Source organism: Eptatretus burgeri, chromosome 8, assembly GCF_056783735.1.
Source record: "Eptatretus burgeri isolate ZD-2024b chromosome 8, Ebu_testis_v1, whole genome shotgun sequence".
Lineage (NCBI taxonomy): Eukaryota > Metazoa > Chordata > Myxini > Myxiniformes > Myxinidae > Eptatretus > Eptatretus burgeri.
This window is the reverse complement of record NC_140968.1, coordinates 67665245-67686995: the sequence shown is the minus strand read 5'-3', so window position 1 is coordinate 67686995 and position 21751 is coordinate 67665245. Positions and strand designations below refer to the sequence as shown.

The following is a 21751-nucleotide window of genomic DNA, read 5'->3' as shown; positions in this document are numbered from 1 at the left end:
CACATCTCCATCTTCAGGATTATCATCTGGCTTTCTTCCAACCTTCATCTCGATGATAAAACCTGTTTGTTTTAGATCCTCTTCACGACTCGTCGTTTGCTGCATCAACATCAATGTTACACATCGGACTGCCTATCATTATCTACATCCTTCTACCCTGCCAACTCGCTCACCTCATCCTCTCCCTCCCCTCAGACCACGTGATGTGTTCCTCGGCTATCGTCTCCCCACCACCTTCCATCGTCTTTTCCCGAGCTCAAAGTCCTCCCCTCCCCTCGTCCACTAGCTGCGTCTCAAAGCATTTTCGGGTAAATCCCAGCGCGTGCTCCATCTCCCGCCTCTCTGCAGCACTTCATTCCACAAAACATCCTTCCCATTGGCCGGTGATCTTCCTGCGAGTTTAGGGTCCCGAACGAGCCAGCCCGTGTCATGCCCCACAGGACGCCGCAATGGACACAGCACGGTGAGAGATTCTCACGCTTTTCGCCGCATTATATCGGGTGGTTACATCCGTATGTCTGGGCCGGGGTGGGAGAATAAAAAACAAATGTGGCGACGTTTTCTGGCTCGAACCCAGACCATTGCGGTGCACCCTGACTCCCTTTAGTTCCATCAGCAAAGCTCATCCACTGGCTCCAGGTAGCACATCAGGTGAATTTTTAGCAGATTTTGTCGAGGGATGTGTCTGGGCCGTTCGTTCATCGTGATACCACCTGTCCCTCCGCATGCTCGCTCGGACTTTCGGATGATCCAAGGCAGCACAGCTGGATCATGGAGAGCAGACTGAGCGGGGAGGAGGAAATTTGACAGATAAGAGTGGGGAGGGACAACAAACAAATAAATAAAATAAAAAAAGCGTTTGCTTGGTTTTCTCACTTGTACTTCGAAAAATGAAGGTGATAATCGAGTAAGTACTACCTGAATGTTCCTAGTTTGTCTTTTCTCACACATTCGGAAACAATTAGGTCTGGAACAACGGCAAATTGGAATAATGTTTATTTCTCACACGATGTGGAGGTTCTTTTGCTCCTGCGCTCCACTGCAGTGAGCATCATGGGCTCTACTGGGCATGTCATGATCATATCAGTCTTGGCCTAATCCTTCCCAGCAGTCAATTCAACAGCTCCTTTTTCACAGCAAGAACACCTTACCCTCCCCAAGCGGTGATTATATTTTAATGGTGTGTTCAATTAATTGAGGTGTGTGTGTGTGTATGTATATGCATATGTATGCCTGGTGTTGGCTTAACGGCTAATGGTGACTGTCTGAAGTGCTTAGGGTCTTGGGTTTGAGCCCCTGCTGGCCGTTGAATTAACACCAGATGGGGTTGATGCAGCCTATCATCCTTCCGAGGTTGGCAAAATGAGTGCCAGCTTACTGGCATCCTGTGTTGGAGTGGCGACTCGTCCAGGAATGTGCCCAATAGCCAAGGAGACTGCTTCAGCAGCACCAACGCTCTGCACAGAGTATGGTCCCAATGGATCGATATATATATATATATATATATATATATATATATATATATATATATATATATATATATATATATATATATATATATATATATATATATATATATGAGCCTGGTGCTGGCTTAACGGTTAGGTGGCTGGTATAAGATCCTCGGGTTCTTGAGTTTGAGCCCCTGTCGTGCCGTTGTAAATAACACCAGGTGGGTTGAGTCAGCCTGTCATCGTTCTGAGGTCAGCAAAAGGAGTACCATCTTACTGATAACAGGGGTACTGCACCAGTGGAATGGCCGTGCTTCCAGAAATTATGCAACCTGCAGCCACAGGCTGCATACAAAACAACAAACTCTCGGTTTGAGAACGTCCGTGACAAAGAACATCATGACTGACTGTTTTATGGCCATATGCATGTATTATTGTGCTGTATTTGCTTGAAATTTACATTCAGAGGTTGGGGTGTGGAGGGAAGCAAAAAGGTGGGGAGGGGTGGATATGAAGCTTTGAGGCGGTGGGGTGGGGTGGGGGTGGATGCTTTTCCTGATTCCATATTCCTAACTTCGACAGATGGAGATAAAGATCATTTGATGAGACATTAGAATGGTTGTTAAACACACACAGAGAAACGCTGCACTGTATGAGCGGTAGTGAAGGTGGAGAGGGGTGGTGGAGGTTTGTGGATGGGGTGCAAAGCAGTCAAACACCTCCAAAAAAATCCTTTTGAAGAAGAAGACACATATAATTATTGCACAAAAAAATTGAAACACCTGGGTAAATGAGGGACACCAAGTATATTGAAAGCCATGGCTTCCACACATATGTGGCCCATGTGGGAATTAAGCAAATAATATCCTAGCATGTTTAGGTTCATGTATAAAAATGCTGCACAGGCCTGGTTGCCTATACTTATGGCAAGCATGGCTGCAAGAGGAAACCACAGTGACGGTGAAAGAGGGGTGATTGTTGGGGCACGTTTGACAGGAGTTTCAGTGACAAAGACAGCTCAACTCGCTGATGTTTCATGAGCAATGGTGTCTCAGGTGATGTCGACATGGAACTAGGAGGGAAAGACATCATCAGCAAAGGGCAACAGTGGGGGAAGTACAGACTCCAGGATTGTGATATCCTTGTATTAATTTGAAATGCAAGGTAAAGCAGGTGAGCAACTGCAGATCAATTGACTATAAATTTCAACCTGGGGTGCGAGCAGTCAGTTTCATAAAAATGGTCTGCCGAGAACTCCACAGAGCGGGATACCATAGTCACGTTGTAGTGCACAAACCGTTCATCACACCTGGAAATGCACAATTGCGAGTCCAGTGGTGCAAAGACTACAAGCAATGGACTTCCAAGCAGTGGAGAAATTATATGGTCAGATGAATCATCCTTCACCATGTTCTCATCAAACGAATGAGTACACATGTGTCACCAACCTAAAGAACTCTACAACCCGAGTGCTTGGTTCAAAGAGTGAAGGGTTCTGGTGGTTCTGTAATGTTGTGGGGCACATTTTCCTGGCATGGTTTGGGTGCAGTCATTCCCTTAGAAGGCAAGGTCAATGCCAATCACGACTTAATGGTACTGAGTGATCATCTTCACCTCATTTTGCAGCATTACCTTCCTGCCAAGAGGGGTGTCTCCCGAGAAGACAATATCCCCATCCACAGAGCATTTGTGTTCGCCCAATGTTTGATGAGCATCTAATGTTATCCATGTGTCAACGCCTTTTCAGTAACCAGATCTGAACCCAATCGAGCATTTATGGAATATTCTGGAACAACGCCTGAGACGGTGTTTTTCACCTCCATAAAACAGGTGTGAGTTTATTGACTTTGTTGCGGAAGAATGGTGCCACATCCCTCCTGCAGAATTCCAACCACTGGTGGACTCTATACCATGGCGCATGCAGGCCGTACTGACTGCACGTAGTGGCCCAGCACCCGATGAAGTGAATTTACATTGGTGTTTCCATTTCTTTGTCCACTACTTGTATATCGTGGTGGAGAAGAAGATGAAATGAATAGTGCAGTGTTTGCGAAACAATATGAAACAATATTTTTGTCGAAAAAGTGTATCTGCGACAATGTTTCTTCTCGCCATTCTCTTAATTCGCCTTATTCCATCCCTCAAGTAATGTCTTTAGTCGCATCTCTGAACTAAACATTTCAAAAACCCCAGTCTGCAATGCATGTTCGTTTTCCATCAATCGTCCTTTTTCCCAACTTCAGTGCCAATTCACCCCCCTCACCCATCCATATCAAAGCCACCGTCACGCTCTTCCACCTCCAAGCTTCCCTCTCACGTTTCTCAAAAACTTCCCCCTCACCTTTCTCTTCCCAATCACCCCTCTCACTCCCCCTTCTCAAAGTTGCCCCCCCTCACATCCACAAAGCTGCCTCCTTCCCCTGCCCTCTTTCCTCCATCTCATCACTCCACCTCCTCAAATCCTCAACTGCCATCTGCCCCCTCTCTTATTACTCCTCAATCCAGCACCACAGAGCCTTTACTCTTCCTCATCTGCCACTCTCCCCTATCTCTTCTGCGATTCCCCACACTCTTTCAACAACACTACTTACCTCCCCCTCCTCCCTCATCCTACCCTCCCCCTACCCTGCACCCAAAGCCTCCTCCACTCCTTCTTCCTTAACAGTGTGGACCGCAAACATCCGGGGCCTTCACTCAAACCTGACAGATCTTTCCATACAGGTTGCCACTGACAAACCAGACATAATCTGCCTAACAGAAACTTTCCTCCTTCAAGATGTCCCTGACTCCCTCCTCCAGTGTGACAGACCTGAGCCTCCTCCTGGTGGCAGAATTGCTCTCTTCATCAAAGACTCTATTCCTCACTCTCCATGCACTGCCTTCAGTCCCCCACATCCCCAGGAATACCTCTGGCTGCGGCTTCCCCTCCACTCCCATCTCATGTTTATATGTGTGTTGTACCATCCACCAAACAGTGATGACTCCATTTACACCTCACCATCTGAAAACATGGATCAACTTCTATCCTCTCATCCGAACTCTCTCTTCCCCATATGTGGTGACTTTAATTGTCATCAAGCCAGTTGGCTGGGTGTGGGTACCTCTCTCACTTCAGCAAAAGACTTCTGCGACTTATTGGGACTGACTCAATCGGTCAACTTCCTGACCCGGATCTCAACCAATGGTACTCCATCTCTTCTAGATCTGATTTTAACAAATTTCCCTCAAAATATTTGCTGTTCTTCTATCGCTCCAATCGGTTCTTCTGACCATATGCTTCTCAAAGTAGACATCTCTCTGGCTATTATGAGAGAACCACCTCGGCGCCATCGAGTCTGGCATTTCACTTAGGCTGACTGGCAGGGTCTTCAAGCAGCCATCAAACTTCTGGACTGATTTCCCATCACTACTTTCTCCAACATCAACTCATCCTGGGAATTCTTTCAAAGAAACTTGCTCTCTCTCACGCACAGATTTATCCCCTATCATTTTCAGTTGTCCTACCCTTCCTCCCGCCCTTGGATCACTGAAGCTTGTGGTGAGGCAGTTGTCCTGAAACAACTTGCATTTGCCTCATGGAAAGCAAATCCATTTGAGGGCAATCTCAGTTTCTTCCATAAACCTCAGAACAAGTAGTGTGTGTCTACCCTCAGGAGAGCCAGAAAACATCTTTCTCATCTCAAGTCTGAACTCTCAAATCTCCCTCCCTCCTCCAAATCCTGGTGGCACATAATCAAATGTTTCTGATGTATATTCCCCCTCTATCCCTCCCTTACCTCAAATGGCTGCACTGCTGACACCGCACGTGAAAAGCTGAATGCCAAAACTTCGTGTTTGCACCTAAAGCTTGTGTCCAAAACCCAGCGCTTTCTGTACCCACCTTACCTCGTCACACCCAGCTGTCCCTGGACTCTGTGTCCTTTTCTTCTGACAAAGTGAAGATCTTGCAGTGAAATCTCGAATCAGATTTTGCAACCGGTCCAGATGGCATCAGCCCATGTGTCCGAAAAACCTGCTCCTCTGCTCTTGCTCACCTTCTCTCCGTTCTATTCACCCTCTTATTTGCTCAAGGTCATCTGCTGTCTGCTTGGAAATCAGCAAACATTTCCGCTCTGCATAAAAAAGGTGAAAAACAGATCCCTGCTACTACAGACCAATCAGCCTTCTCCCAGTCATCAGCAAGGTTATGGAATCCATCATCGCTTCAGACATTAAATCCTTCCTCTTCTCCAATGGCTTGATTTCCGATCATCAAATTGGTTTCAGACCAGGTCACTCAACACTGGATATGCTGCTTCTGCTCTCCCAACAATGGATGGAGGTCCTCAATGCCAGACATGAAATCAGAGCCATATCCCGAGACATATCGCGTGCTTTTGACATGGTTGGCACTCAGCCCTGCTCATAAAACTCTCTTCCTAATATATCCAAGGCCATCTCCACTCATGGCTCACTGACTTCCTCTCTTGTCGCAGCCAACGTGTGGCCCTAAATGGAGTTCTCTCATCCCCTCTTCCTGTTCAGGCTGGAACTCCTAAAGACAGCGTTTTCTGGGCCCTGTGCCTTTTCTGGTTTTCATCAACAATCTCTCTGACTCTCTGGAAAATCCTCTTTATCTCTTTGCTGATGACTCCACCCTTTGCCGTACCATTTGTCATCCCTCAGACCGGCAAGCAGCAGCTTCTTCGTTCTCTGCAGATCTGGATAAAATCACAAACTGGTCCAACACGTGGAACATGTCTTTTAATCACTATGTCTCTCTGAAAGGACAGCTTGGAACCCCCACCCCCCTCCCCCCATCTACTTTCTCAACAATCCTCTTGAAGAAGTCCTTTCATTTAAGCTTCAGGGTCTCACTATCTTTCATGATCTTTCCGAGGAAAGCCACCTTTTCAAGCTGGCCTCCAAAGCCATTTGCCGACTGGGAATCCTTCATCATGCAAAGTCCTTCCTCGGACCACCTGAGCTCCTGACCACATACAAAGCTTTCGGCAGCAGCCTGATGGAGTACTCTACTGCTCTCCCCAAGGGCTGGTGCTCCTGCCTCTCACCTTTCTCGGCTTCATGCTGTGGAAACCAAGGCATTTAGGATCATTGGTATCTCCTGTGGTGAGGCTGAGTCTTTGGGCCTCTCACTCTCTCTCACCGCAGGCAGGTCAGTAGTGGGGCATTCCATGTCAAGTGTACACACCATCCTGACACTAATACCTCATTTTCTCCCCATATGTTGGTCATTTATTCACTTGGGTGAAAAAACTCAAAATACCAACTTTTAGATCTGTGGGCCCATCGGGGCCCATTTTAGGGGCCCCCCAAATTTGGGTGCCCCCGGCTGCCCCACAATCTTCCAGAGGCCATATCACAGGTTGTAGTGGTCCGATTTGGCTGATCTTGGTATCAAAATGCTCGTAAAAGCGAGATCTTTCGAATCGCGTAAAGTAAAATCACTCGGAAACAGTAATTCAAAAGTTGTAGTTTGGGGCGCCCTTTGACCTTGGGCCCCCGCTCCCCAGCCAAACTGATGGTCCCGATTTTTTTCGTGTAAGAATACCCCTTCATATTCTCCAACACCTCAGCATAAATGAAAATGGGATCTCAAGGAGTTCAAGTGTGATGATGGTTTTATTGTTCGGGGACTTGGGTGCTGGGCACACAATACGCCACAATACATAGCACAATATTTGAACACAGGATTTCCAATACACTATATCAGTATATTGTACATAAATTTTCCACTTGCACATGCAGGAACTGGAAGCGCTACGAGTATGAGTAAGAGTTTTTCCTCGCATATTATAGTCAAGATTTTTTGCCAACCAATGTTTTATTTGACAGCTGTGTTTCTTTTTTACTGATTGTGTAGGTTCTACCTGTAGCAGTTTTTGGTTCTACGGAAAGAAGTATATCAGAAATGTCTAAAATGCAGTGATCTTCAATGTCAGGAAAAAATAAACTATTTGCGGGCCCGTTTGGATGAAGAAAATTCACTTTCACTTCATGAGTGTCCTGAAAGGCTTCCATGATGCAGGCAAGCCACCATTTTCCATCATAGCGCACTGTGACATAACCTGAGTTTCCCGTTAGAAGTTGGTGAAGATTTTGAAATTGCTGACTCGATAGGGTGTTCCTCGCTAAGGCTGAATTCGCGTACTTGAAGAGAAGTTTCAGAAATAGGGATGAAAGCATGAAGTTTTTGAGTTCCAGCTATGGTTTTAGCCGTTTTTAACCTTTCTTCCAGATTTCGTTCTTCCTCGTCATACGCCTTTGGATCCCGTAACCGAACTTCATTTCATTCAAACCATTTTCAGCAAAGGTGAAAAGATCTTTTGGAGAAATAATTTGACTGTCGTAAGGTCTACGCAGGCTCTCACGTGTTGCTTCTCGTTTGACTGTACCTTCCACGCCATCTGAAGGGCCCTTGCCATGACTTTTTTTTTATATTTTTTTTGTATACCTTGGTCGAGGCTCGTATGAGAGCTAACACACAACTCACAGCAAGGAGGCATGAGACAAGAGGGGCGGGAGTGGAAGGGACAAAACAGTGGGGAACAGACACATTAGGTGAACTGTGGAAGGGAGAGGGATGGGGATGGGACGGGGAACATGGCGAAGAGAAGATGGACATTTCAGGGACTTTCAGGAAGGAAAGCAGGAGAAATGAAGGAAGTGGGCTTGGGTGGATTATCGGGGGTAGAAAAGATCGAGGATTTGGATGGGGGAAGATAAGAGGAGGTGGTGGTGAACAGCTGTTTTGAAAGCCTGGAGGGAAGAATGGGAAAGAATAGAGTGAGGAAGTTTATTCCAAAGGCGGGAAAAAAGAGGAATGAAAGAGTGAAGATGAGCAGTGATTCGTGATTTTGGTAGTTTTACCAGAAGGGGGTTGTTGGCGGACCTTGAGCGCCCTGCGGAAATGTGGTGGGGACAAATCGCAGAGAGAGCAGGGGGGGCAAGGCTGGAGAGGAGTCGGTAGAAGACAGAAAGACCACCGACCAACCTGCGGTGATTGAGTGAGAGGCCCAAAGACTCAGCTTCATTGCGGGAGATGCCGATGATCTTAAATGCCCTGGTTTCGACAGCGTGAAGCCGAGAAAGGTGGGAGGCAGGAGCACCAGCCCAGAGGGGAGAGCAGTACTCCATCAGGCTACGGACAAAAGCTTTGTAAGTGGTCAGGAGCTCAAGAGGGCCGAGGAAGGACTTAGCACGACGGAGGATTCCCAATCGGCGACTGGCTTTTGAGGCGAGGTTGGAAATGTGACTTTCCCAGGAAAGGTCATGGCAGATAGTGAGACCTAGAAGCTTGAAAGAAAAGACTTCTTCCAGAGGATTGTTGAGAAAGTGGATGGGGGGTTTTGTAAACGGTCCTTTCGAAGAGACATAGTGAGAGTGTGAGATTTGTCTGGATTGAAAGACATGTTCCACGTGTTGGACTAGTTTGTGATTTTATCCAGATCTGCAGTGAGCAAAGAAGCTGCTGCTTGCCGGTCTGAGGGATGACAGATGGTACGGCAGAGGGTGGAGTCGTCGGCAAAGAGAAATAGAGGATTTTCCAGAGAGTCCGAGAGATCATTGATGAAAACCAGAAAAAGAACAGGGCCCAGAACGCTACCTTGAGGAACTCCAGCCTGCACAGGAAGAGGGGATGAAAGAACTCCATTTAGGGCCACACGTTGACTGCGACAGGAGAGGAAGTCTGCGAGCCATGAGTGGAGATGGCCTTGAATACCATGGGAAGAGAGTTTGGTGAGTAGGGCAGGGTGCCAGACTGTGTCAAAAGCACGTGATATGTCCAGGGATACGGCTCGGATTTCCTGTCTGGCATTGAGGACCTCCATCCATTGATGGGAGAGCAGAAGCTGCATATCCAGGGTAGAGTGACCTGGTCTGAAACCAAATTGATGATTGGAAATCAAGCCATTGGAGAAGAGGAAGGATTTCATATCTGAGGCGATGATGGATTCCATCACCTTGCTGATGATTGGGAGAAGGCTGATTGGTCTGTAGTTACAGGGATCTGTTTTTGCACCTTTTTTATGCAGGGCAGTGATGTTAGCAGATTTCCAAGCAGATGTCAGATGACCTTGGGCAAATGAGAGGGTGAATAGAACAGAGAGTGGGTGAGCAAGAGCAGAAGAGCAGGCTTTGAGGACACGTGGGCTGATGCCGTCTGGACCGGTTGCAGAATCTGACTCGAGGTTTGAAAGCAAGCTCTCCACCTTGTCAGGAGAAAAGGATACAGAGTCCAGGGACAGTTGGGTGCGACTGGGTAAAGTGGGTAGAGATAGTGATGGGTTTAGGACACAATATTTAGCTGCAAACACCGAGTTTAGACATTCAGCTTTATCACGTGTGGAATCAGCAGTGCGGCCATTTGAGGTAAGGGAGGGGATGGAGGGGGAACATACACCAGAAACAGATTTGATTAAACGCCACCAGGATTTTGAGGAGGGAGAGAGGTTTGAGAGTTCAGACTTGAGATGAGAAAGATGTTGTTTTCTGGCTCTCCTGAGGGTAGATACACACTTGTTCCGAGCTTTGTGGAAAGAACTGAGATTGCCCTCAGTTGGGTTTGCTTTCCATGAGGCAAAGGCAAGTTGTTTCAGGACAACTGCCTCGCCACAAGCTTCAGTAAACCAAGGGCGGGAGGAAGGGTAAGACAACTGAACACGAGAGGGGATAAATCTGTTCATGAGGGAGAGCAAGTTTCTTTGAAAGAATTCCCAGGATGAGTTGATGTTTGAGAAAGTAGTGATAGGAGACCAGTCTCAGTTTGATGGCTGCTCGGAGACCCTGCCAGTCGGCTTGAGTGAAATGCCAGACTCGACGGCGGTGAGGTGGTTCTCTGATAACAGCCAGAGAGATGTCCATCTTGAGAGAGAGACTTGTGGCAAAAAATGCCATTCTGCGTCAATACCATACTCTGATTTATGACGACATAGGTTTATGAAGGCTTTGCAATTCTTATATTGGCAAGCGCAACCCTCTGAGAAATAGTAAAGTTTCTTTACATTTCCAAAGCTCGATTTCAAGTATTCAATGAGCATTCTTTGGAAGAGGTGGATTGCGACAACGTCGTGAGTATTGCATTCTGATATAATCGTGAACGAATCGTGGTTTAATTTGCCATCCTCCGATTTGAAATAGTAAACCCAGGGATGAATTGTCGCTTGAGAGCAGTTCCAATGGAATCTTTGGGCCGCATCCTGTACGACAAACGAATCGTTCTCTGAGAAGTCTCCAATTATGACAAATTCTCCCTCACCGATGTCGTCTTTCTTATTTTTCAGAAACTGAGATTGGGCCTTGACAATGAAGTCATGTCTCACTAATTTCACCGCGTTCACAGAATTGATTCATGAATTCTTCCAAAGGCAGGACCATGCAGCTCAGTTCAGATCTGTCGGTGGATGTCCACCCTTTAAACTGAATTTCATCAATATCCTCCAGTTCATAAGCACTCAGTAGCTCGGTTTTGAAGTCTTCAATTGATGAGCAACTTTCACAAGTTCTGAAATAACATGCCGGTTGTGCTGGGTTACAAACTATGCGTGCTATCACATGATGATAGCAAGGAAGTTCGGCTATCTGTGGCATTTTGGAACCAAACCTCATGAGTTTCACATTTTGATGTATCATACATACATATACACTGTGTGTACCGCCCGAACCGGCCAGGACACACTCCGAGGGATGGAGCATGGCGAACTTCGTGAATCCAATTCGTGAATTCTTCTCTTTGAATTTCTGAAACGGTTCCTTGAGATTGTTTAGTACCAGGCGCTTTTGAATTTTGTCTTTTCCATGTACATTCCTGACCACCACACAGTCCTTTTTTCCCGGCATTATTCGGCTGACTTCATCACTTCGGTAAAATTCGGTTACGGTGGATTTCACTTCGTCAGGCAATATTTTACCCTGTTTGGGATTTGGAGACGATAGCATACCATTTTCTTTCTCTAAATTTTTGGCTTGCACAGCCATTCTTTGGGAGTAACTGAATTCACTCATCATCCCTCTGATGCTCATATTGCTCGCAAATATTGTCAGCATACGTATTTGCTCTGAACGGCCCGAAACAACGTATTTTTCTTTCAGGCCTTTGATCACGTCTGGCATGCAGTTTTCATCACATTTTGACGCTGTATTTTGTGTTTTCTCCGCATTGCTTGGTCCAGCAACTAGTTCTAATTTCGTTCGCACAGAATCTTCCACTTTACTTCGCTTTTCAGGAACGTACGCTGGGTTCCTTTCCGCCTTTCGTTTGTCGAATGGGCTTTCGCTTATCATCGATAACGACTGGTTTAATAGGTCAACTTCTGCTTCTCGCTTAAAAATATCCTCGTCCTCATCTGTCGAAATAGATTCTGCAATGCCTTCGATAGTACCTTCTGACAATAATTTCGAACTGGTGGAAGATGATTCTTCAATACGCTCTGGTGACAACTGAGAGTTTTTTTCTGCACGAAGTACAAAGTCTGTCATCTTTTTTCACCTTTGAAGAAAATGTCATCAACATATCATTTGACACATTGTGAAGATCTTTTCATTGTTTCGTTTTATGGCAGCTGAACGGATCGCAACAGTATTTTCGGAACTCCTTTCGATCTTCAGTCGCCATGCTTACTGCAAAATATACAAAAACTGAGATTAGCCCATTTATAACTTAATTCGATGATGGTTATACAAAAAATGTACACTTAAAATCAATAAACACAATCGGCAGAATAATTTTTCCCATATGATGCAATATATTGTTACGGCTGTGGAAATTCGCATTACATCATGATGGGCCCGTAGGTGAGATATCTCTAAGTACATGTGTAGTTAGCCCAAACCCATTGTATAGAGGGAATTTATGTGATCCAATCGGGCTGCGATCCTTTGAGTTAGGCATTTTTCTGTTCTATCTTTATTTTGAACCAACCATGTCTCAACTGCCATCACACAACCACCTTAACCACCACGCCAGCCATCGTCACCAACTACAACCATGCTCCAATCCTCAGACAACAACAACAACGCCAACAGCCATGACCTTTACCTTCACAACTCGCTCCCACATCATCGCATCACCGCCATTCCCAAACGACACCAGAACCATCAAACCACCACCGAAAACCCTCCACCACCTTCACCTCTCTCCTTCTACGGCCATTCCCGCACCACCTGCGAACACTGAGAGTCGGGCTGTCTCGGGCCCGTTCGGCGATTGGTGCCGACCGCACCGAGCCGCGAGCGCAAAGAGCGGCCTTTCCGAGGGAAAATTCAGATCAAGAACGCTACACGCCCACTTTTCCTCCATCCAATTAGCAAGCGCTGGGCGGCTTGGCCCCGCCTCCAGGCGCGTCTGTGTGAAATCGATATATGCAAATTCTAGGATCAGGGGAGATTCACGCCCCTTTCCTCCGACCAATGGGTGAGTGTGGCTCCGCCCCCGAGGTCATCCTGATCCGAATATTTGCATATTAGCTGCTCCTGCCAGCCTATAAGAAGGCGAGCGCAAGGCGAATGGAGGCAGAGTCGAGTCGGGTGGCGAAGTCATCGGTGTGGCAGAGAGTTGGGTTCTGCAGTCGGCTGAGAAGAGTTGCGGGAAGAGGCAAATGAGCTCAGGTCCGAGGCGAGAAGGACGGCGGTCGGTGACGAGGTCACGGTGTGGGATCGCTCGTCGCGGGACCCAAGCCAGCCAGCCATTCTCCTCTCCCAGGGCATCAACAATTCCCCCTTTCCCCCGCGCTTAGATAGTGCAAAAAGGGGGCCCCGTTCCCACCCCACTCCAAACGTCGTGCCAACGAAACCCGCCAAGGAGAACGGAGTCGGGGCACAGCCGCGCGGCCACATTTGCGGCTCGTCCGCCAATGCGTCACGAGGACGCGGGTAGGACACCCCGGTCTCGCGGACCTGGCCGCTCCTCCAGGTCACGCGCACATTTGGCCTACAGGCCTGTCTGCCCCCTTGTCTATGAGGGTGGCTTCTTTCCTTTGCTTTTGTGTAAATGTGTGTTGGCACCGTCTGCGAAGTAGAACTGCATAAGTGTTGCCGTGTGTGCGCGTAGTCGGTATCAACTCTGCGTCGTTGTTGCTTTTGTTTTGGTTTCTATATGTGCATTTTGACTGTATGGCTGTATATATGTGCTTTCCATGTGCCGGGAAATAAATGTGCTTTGTGTGAACTGTTTTCCCGTTTCGCTTCGTCTTTTCTTTATTGACCCTCCATCCTGCTTCACGTAAAGGGTTCGTAGTGGGTGCAAAACGCCCTGTAAATAATCTGAACCGTCAAGGTCGAAGAGAACACCGCTCGGTTATCCCGATAGTACGGAACAGGCCGCCAAAGCGGCTCGTGTCCGCAGTCGACCTGCGGCGAGGTACGATCGCCCGGTTTACCATCCGCGTGGGTACTTAGGTAGATCGAGTTTGGCGAACAACCCTATCCTACGCGGGTGGCCGATTGGCACGATTGTGGTAGGGTTAAACCCCTACCTGTGACTAGCTCCCGGCATTGTTCCGAGAGGGTCAGGACTCAATTGTCCGTCTCGTGGGCGACGTGCCGCGGTCCGAGTTCCGTGGCCGTCCGCACGCCGGCGGGCGCGAATTCGCTACACTGGTGTATAGGAGTGTGGGATTCAAATCCACCTCGGTCTCCAAGCTAAATTTACGGGAATCAGTTCAGGGGTGAGAGGAGCGACCCCCGATTCCCTCCACATTACGAGCAATTAAAATTAACCTCTTACATGAAATAAGATGGAGTCTCAAGGCGAGCGGGAGCCGGGGGTATTAGAAATGTATATGTATAGTAATGTAGGATCCATGGCCCAGGATGTAGACCCTGAGCAGGACATTGGTGTGCAGGAACAATTTCCCCCCCAATCGAACCCAGAGCCCGAGATGGGCGCGGCAGCGGCCGTGGTGTATGACACCTCCCCTCCCCTCCTCCGAAACCCTAGCCCGATCTCTGCCGAAACGGCTCACTCAAGCGCACCCGACATGGCCCAGCTATTCACCATGCTGGCGGGAATAAATAATAAAATGGATGACATGGAAGCGAATACGCAAACACTGCTGGGTGAGATGCAGCGAATAGATCGTGGCCTGCAGGCAAGCATAATGGCAATGGCGAGGAGCGAAATGCGGGCAGTGGAGCTCAAAATGGCGACGCCACGTGCTGGAACGAACGAGCTGGGAGGGAGTGCAACGGCTGTCAGGCCCGCGGTGAAGGCGGGAACAAAAAAAATAATTCGGGGGACGTGTTGGACGAGACTTGTAAAGGTGACGGAGAGAGCAACAGTGACGGTGACCGGGAGGGAAAAACTAATTGGGATGACTGAGACGTGCACGAGGGAGATAACAAGGGAAGAGACGGAAATAACAGAGACGCGGGAGATGGGAACGATGGGAACGGGAGAAGCGACCCCGCGTGTGAGTGGTGTGGTGGCAAGTGTGCCGAAGTGCGTGCCTCCCAGCACGCCGTGTGTGGATGAGGCACCGTGTGTGGAAGGAGCCACATGTGCAAGGGAAATGGCACGAATGAGTGAGCGGCCGAGTGTGAGGGAGAGAGTGTGTGTAAGGTCGCTGTATGTGAGGGAGATGACGGTCGGCTGCGGGAGCTCGCAGCCGCGTCTCCCGGTGTGAGTGTGATGGAGTGTAGTATGAGCGTCGTAACACGCAGGTGTGCGTGGATTGAATGGCGACGACGACAGCGACAGAGGGACAAAGGCCGAATAGCGGCCATAGCTGTTTCGGGGACCGCTCCGGGTTCACCCAGCAGCGAGCGCGAGGTTCGTGCCGTGCAACGCACGAGGCCGCCACGTGCTCGCTTGCGGTAGTGAAGCCCGGTCCGGAAACGAGCGCGGTGAATGTTGCCGATCCCGCGACGGACAAAGTTTAGGCAAGATTTTGGATTTGGACCGGATGAGTTCTTCACGCGAGCGTGTGTGTTAAGCTCCAACGGGCAGAGCACATGTGTTCGCGTGGGGAACCCCTCGAGACGCGGGGCTTGTGGTTTTTTTATGCGGCGGTTGACGTCATGGCTGCGTGTGTGGTTGGAATCCGGCAGGAGGGTGAATCCCTGCCGGATGGTACCGTCCAAGAAGGACGAGGGACGAGAACAGCTGCCATGACGTCACGCCACAGGTGCGCGGCTGTGAATTGCCGCGCTGGTGCGCAGGTTGCGAGTTGCCGCGCTGGTGCTGCGCAATTTAAAAAAACCCCAAAAAAAAACCAAGCCTCGCTTTCGGGTGAACAGGATTCCCGGGCATGGGGTGGAAGACCCCCCTGGCTGGGCACAGGATGACACTAGTTAGGGGGAAGGGCGAGTGTTAGCTTGACCGACTTCATGGGGTAGGGGAAAGTCCTCATGGAGTCCGTGGAATGGATTAGTTGGAGGGATGTTAGTGCAGATTTACGTTGGGAAATGATTTATTTTTGATGATTTGGAGACAGAGACAGACTTTGGATGTGTAGTGGGGGCGTAGGTTAGCTACGTAGGTTAAAAGGATGTGCTACTAGTGTAAGGGATGACGTGGGGGCACGAGTGAGTTAGGGGAGGTAGTTAGAAGGATGGCAGAGTTCAGCGGTGTGTGTGTTGAAGAGTTGGTGAGTTGAGTGGAAACATGTGCTTGGTGAGTGAGTGAGGCCAGCGGGTCTGTGTGAGTGGAGCGAATATGGAATGCATGGTGCGATGAGTGATTGTGGGGAGGAGTGATTCCCGCCCAAGGGACCCCGGGGTCAGTGTAGAGTGAGTTAGCTGGGTTCGTCAAATTGCCAAAATGGAGGTCGTTTTGTTGTTAGTGGGAATGTAGGCTCGATACCCATTTGGAGGGGTGCAGGAGCCCTGTTGATGGGCTGGGAGCATGGCTACGAAAGGTGAGTATCGCTGAGTGGGTACCCCAGGCACCGGGCTAGTCGGCCGTGGTCAGCCAAGGGCCCATGGGGGGCCGGGATAGCGTAGTGGGCACGGGTGCGCCCGCATGATGCGGGGGCCCGGGGCGCTGTTAGCCGCGTGGGCAGTGTTGTGGGCATGGGTGACCCTCGGAAAGGGGCCCGGGAAGCCAGCCTGCCACATGAGCGTTTCAGGGGAGTCGCGAGGGAGGGCACTCCCTGGTGTTTAGGGAGCTGGTAGGCTCGGAGGCAGTGTAGTGCCGGGGGGTGCCATAGCTGGAGAATCGGCAGAGGGTAGTGCCTGCCAAGGGGAGCCACGCGTCCCAGCCATGAGACCGTGTGAGGGCACGGGAAGAAAATTGGGGGGCGAGGCCCGAAACTGTGAGGACACCAACACAGGTGACGGGAATCTTGGTTGTTAGAACCGATAGATTAAGTGAGAGGCGCTTGTTGAAAGCCCCGGGGTAGTTTAACAGTTAAATTGTTAGGGTAGATTAGGAAGTGTACCCCTCCGCACCATCCATCCCTTCGCTCTCGTTGTGGGCCGCTGGACCCACTTTGGGTTAAGATCGCTGACGTCTGGGGAGGCCATCCTGAGGCTTGAGTTGGGCCTCGACACAGGACGCTAGCTCCCTTATTCCCCTTCGGGAAGGGAACGTAGGGGTTGGGAGTAGGCTAGGAGACGATAGGTTAGCCGAACAGAGACATAAAGGGGGTTAGGGGGCGATTTATAGGGGGAAGTAAAAAAATAAAAACAACAAAAAAATAAGTTGGGGCTTAATGGGGTCACGACTGAATTGTCCGTCCGGTGGGCGACGTGCCGCGATCCGAGTTACGTGGCCGTCCGCACGCTGGCGGGCGCGAATTCGCAACAATATATATACATAATAGTCCAGAGATGATGATTGTCAATTTCAGACATAAAGTGGCCTGCCAGCAGGTGACGTCATTGGAACGATGGTGGCAAACGTCGCCCAATGTCGAATCAAGAATTAGTGATATGTGGACCCCGAACAATAAAACCATCATCACACTTGAACCCATTGAGATCCCATTTTAATTTATGCTGAGGTGTTGGAGTATATGAAGGGGTATTCTCACACGAAAAAATTGGGATCATCGGTTTGGCTGGGGGGCGGGGGCCCAAGGTCAAAGGGCGCCCCAAACTATAACTTTTTGAATTACTGTTTCAGAGTGATTTTACTTGACGTGATTCGAAAGATCTCACTTTTACGAGCATTTTGATTCCAAGATCATCCAAATCGGACCACTACAACCTTTGATATGGCCACTGTAAGATTGTGGGTCAACCGGGGGTGCCCAAATTTGGGGGGGGGGTAAAATGGGGCCCAATGGGCCCCCAGGTCTGAAAATTGACACATAATGTTTTACCATGGATACAAACACTTGCACAAAAAAGAGTGAAATCTGAGACGATGTGTCAAATTTTCGCTGAAAAATGTGTTCACTTGACATGGAACGCTCCTGCTCTTTCTTTCTTCTACCATCTCCTCTCCAGTCTCACCCCCCCCCCCCCAGCGAATGTCCCCCCCTCCCTCGTCTCCGAAGGCCTGGACTGGTCTTGCTGCTGCCGTCTTGAACGTCTTCTTCCTCCTCCTCCTCCTAAAAGATCGAGCTTGTGAAAAATAACCCCCTCTGTCTGCGAATGTCCCCCCCCTCCCATATTTCCGCAGGGTGCTTCAAGGTCCACAAACTACCCCCTTCTGGTTAACCTACCAAAATCACGAATCACTGCCTACCTTCACTCTTTCATTCCTATTTTTCCCACCTCTGGAACAAACTCCCACAATCTCTTCAATCCCATTCTTCCCTCCAGGTCTTCAAAACAGCTGTTCACCACCACCTCTTCCCTTTCCCCATCAAAAACAATGATCTTTTCAACCCCCGTTAATCCACCCCAAACATACATCCTTCAAATTCCCTGCCTTCCTTCCCCAAAGGTTCCTGTCGTGTAAGGTTCTGAAAGTCCCTGTAATGTCCATCTTGTATACCCCGTGTTACCTGGCCCATCCCTCTCCCTTCCACAGATCTCCTAATGTCTCTGTTCCCCACTGTTTTGTCCTTCCCTCTCCTGCCCCCTTGTTGTGCATTGTGTATTAGCTCTCATACGAGTCTCGACAATGTATACAAAAATAATATTAAATTAAACGAATGGCACAGTGTTTGTGAAAGAAATCCAAGGGTTGAAATGAATTATTGTTATTATTTCTTTTTTGAAGATGTGACATTTATGTTAATATTAACCTTTATATTTAATGTCGATTATGTTTGGAGAAAAGAAGGGGTGGAGCGTCGAAGGGGGATTTAGGGGAAAAAAGGGGGGTGGGGATGTCGAACCAGTAGCAGAAGGAAATTCAATAGAAATTAGAATCGTTATGGAGTGAAATAGTTTTTTTTGTTTGTTTGTTTGTTTTGGTTTTTTGAAACAAGGAAAGGAAATGGAAATCGGAAATAACATACAATAGTGTTCATGGAATAGAAGCAAGTACCCGTTATACTGTTACGGGGCCGGATATCGGCCGATAGCACGACCGCCAGATGGAGCTGTGGAGTCGGCTCGACCGATCGAACGGAATGTATAGGTCGTCCCCCGGATAACTCCGGAGCCGACGGGTCCTCTATCGGACCGAACTCGCCAATACATAGATCACGTGGGGTAGGGTCGATTGCCAATTTCAATTTACCTAAATACCCACGTGGTCCAAACTACCGGGGAAATTCACCCTCGGCTGACTTTGTCCAAATCGAGTAGCTATCGCCGACTCGGATCTGACGTAACCAAGCGGAATTATCAAAGTCGGGCCGGACCAAATTAACAATTTACCGACACTAATCCACAAACACACGTCATGTCGAACCAATGAAAGAAACACAAAACGAGCTGATACATTTAACAATCGAGGTATTTATTCAACAATAATGGGGGGAATTAGGGGAGCATGTAAGAGGCAGAATTAAACCGAATATCAGACAATGCACGTATGTACAGGCAAAAGCACTTAACAGTTCTCTACTTAGAGGACGGGCCCACGGACACACACACACACACACACACACACACACACACACACACACACACACACACACACACACACACACACACACACACACACACACACACACACACACACCCAAAAGAAGTAGTGGCTGATGCCTTTATTTCGGCCTTCAGCTCGGAGGATAGTGGAGCTGAAGGCCAGGGTCTATTTTGGACCTGTCCGCCTCGTGCAGTCTTCAAGATGACTCGGTTCGGCGCCCCTCCCAGCCATCAAAATCTCGACTCCTTTCCCTCCGGAGATGACACGCATCCCTTCCGGCTCCGGCGGCGGATGGTCTTTCACAAGCTCGATCTTTCAGGAGGAGGAGGAGGAAGAAGACGTTCCAGACGGCAGCAGCAAGACCAGTCTAGGCCTTCGGAGACGAGCGCTCCCACAACACGAGCGCTCCAACCAATGAACGCTCCAACAAGGTGGATGCTCCTTCATTGTTTCTCGCTGGCTGGCTCCTCTCTCGTTTGCTCCCTCCTTTCTCTTCTCCTCCTGCTTTTTTGCTTGGTCTTTGGCTTCCTTCCTCTCCTTTTATGCGCTCCGGCGCCTCCTCATCCCGCGGAGAATCTCAGGGCGGGGGATCGTTGCTCTTCTCTGCAGCCTTTTTCTAACCGTCATTCTTGTTTACGTCTCAGAATCCCGGGGCGGGAGGTGGTCGTCCTCCGCTGCAGCATTGTTCTTCTCTTGAAATAATTCCGATAAAACTCCTATTAAAAAATATCACAGCGCATTTACATTGATTTACCCACTAGACAAGGGAAGGGGAGCAATCTATAAAACACATACTTACCGAAATAACTGAACTATAGGAACCTGGATGTTGTGTGTGATAGTTTTCCAAATTCGCTACACTACCCCCTCCCCTTTTTACAGACTCGTCCCGAGTCGTCAAATTTGCGTGTGACCAGCATGTGTAAGTTCTCCACTAGTACATTTTACCTTCGGATCCCTGAGTGCGACATTTTTTTCTCTACATGTCCTCAAAAGTAAATAACTTAATGTGCTGCATAACTAATTAACAAACTCACACAGACTCATATGGATGACTTAACTCTATTGCCGGCGCTAAGACAAACATGCAGGTGGGGGCAAGAACTTATTTACAACCTTAACTTATCTATTATTTTACACTAACCATGGCCCAGGACCTGGCATCTGTGGGAAAGAAAAGGCATAGCAATGCCAACAGTTATGTGAGGGTGAGTGCTCCGCAGCTGAAGGTCAGACGTCTTCAGGGCCTGATTACAAGGTCCCTCTTTGTTTGTCCCTGAACCTTCTCTTTTTTTTTCTTTCAGTTTTCAGCTACTGGAGGCAGCTGACCCTAATCTGGCATGCCATATGCCATCCCTCAGGCCATTTCAAGAGGCAGCCAGGCTGCCCAAATGCAGTCTCTGGCTCCCTTGTGCAAAAACAGGGAGGTAGCCAGCTGCCCAATGCAGTCCCTGGCTCCTCCCTGAAGTGAACTGGATGGAAGATGCAAAAACACAAATGGAACTGGATGGAAGATTTCATGTCTGTCAATGTCTCCAAAAATCCATTTTCAAAATCAAACCTAGATTCCCTCAAAACTAACCCATTCCACGGGCTCCATGAGGAACAACTCTTGTCCCCATGAAGCCGGTTGAGGTAAACTAACCCATCCCACTAACTAGTGTTTCCTTTGCCCTAATACTGGGCTCTGTACTGGAAGCGAGGCTTTTTTTTCTTTCCTGCACCGCTATGGTGGCAGTTTTCAGCACGCCTATTCGTCCCTCTGGGCGATGCCAATGTCCCTTCCGAAGGCCGATCCGTGCGGCCATGACGTCACTCTGCCAACTCCAACCAGCGCTCGCTTTAGTGGGATTCCCCATGCGCGTCCACGTGCGCTGTTTCTCTGGCATTCGTGCCGCGAGATTCCCGGTGACGTCACTTGCACACCGAGTCTGCGTGGTTTCCGGTGCAGGCTGGCACACGCGTAACGTCACGGAAACCCGTTCCGCATGCTCCGCGAACAGAACGTGCGGTATGCAGCACATGGAGCTTTGCACACCCGCACACATGGGTACCCCCGTTTGCCGAATTCCCCCGACTCTCGCCGCCATTTTAACCGTCCACACTGCCGGCTTGTGTCCGACGTGGAACGTTTCCGGGCCAGATCGCACACAGACCGGATCGCACGGCCTGCACGTGCGCGAAGTGCGCCACAGACCTCGCGCATGCCGGCGCGCGAACCCGGCGCGATAACCAAATTAACCATACATGGCGCAGAAGGCTCGCCACACCCGTCTCCCATCTGAAACCGTCTGAAGTCCATTTCCAAGCGTGCACTCACGCACGCCATTTTACTCACGCACGCCATTTTACTCACACACGCCATTTTGCT

At 49.0% G+C, this 21751-nt stretch overlaps 2 protein-coding genes across 8 annotated transcripts in view; one reads left to right on the top strand and one right to left on the bottom strand.

The window, feature by feature from the left end:
- Nucleotides 1–293, bottom strand: part of LOC147021949 (uncharacterized) — an 87311-nt gene extending 87018 nt beyond the window's left edge. The window contains exon 1 of one of the 4 annotated variants that reach the window (XR_015061014.1): nucleotides 1–293. This exon is cut by the window's left edge and continues 33 nt beyond it. Coding sequence is in view for 2 of the 4 variants with exons in the window: in XM_085892418.1 (XP_085748544.1) it covers nucleotides 1–26 (26 nt within the window). In the remaining 2 variants the exon portion in view is untranslated. The other 3 variants (XR_015061005.1, XM_085892418.1, XM_085892417.1) reach the window with 3 other exon arrangements.
- Nucleotides 294–313: 20 nt separating this feature from the next.
- Nucleotides 314–21751, top strand: part of LOC147021948 (ankyrin repeat and fibronectin type-III domain-containing protein 1-like) — a 443484-nt gene continuing 422046 nt past the window's right edge. For all 4 annotated transcript variants that reach the window (XM_085892412.1, XM_085892411.1, XM_085892413.1 and 1 more), the window contains exon 1: nucleotides 314–463. In XM_085892412.1, the coding sequence (XP_085748538.1) occupies nucleotides 450–463 (14 nt within the window). In that variant the 5' untranslated portion in view covers nucleotides 314–449. The remainder of the gene's footprint in view (nucleotides 464–21751) is intronic.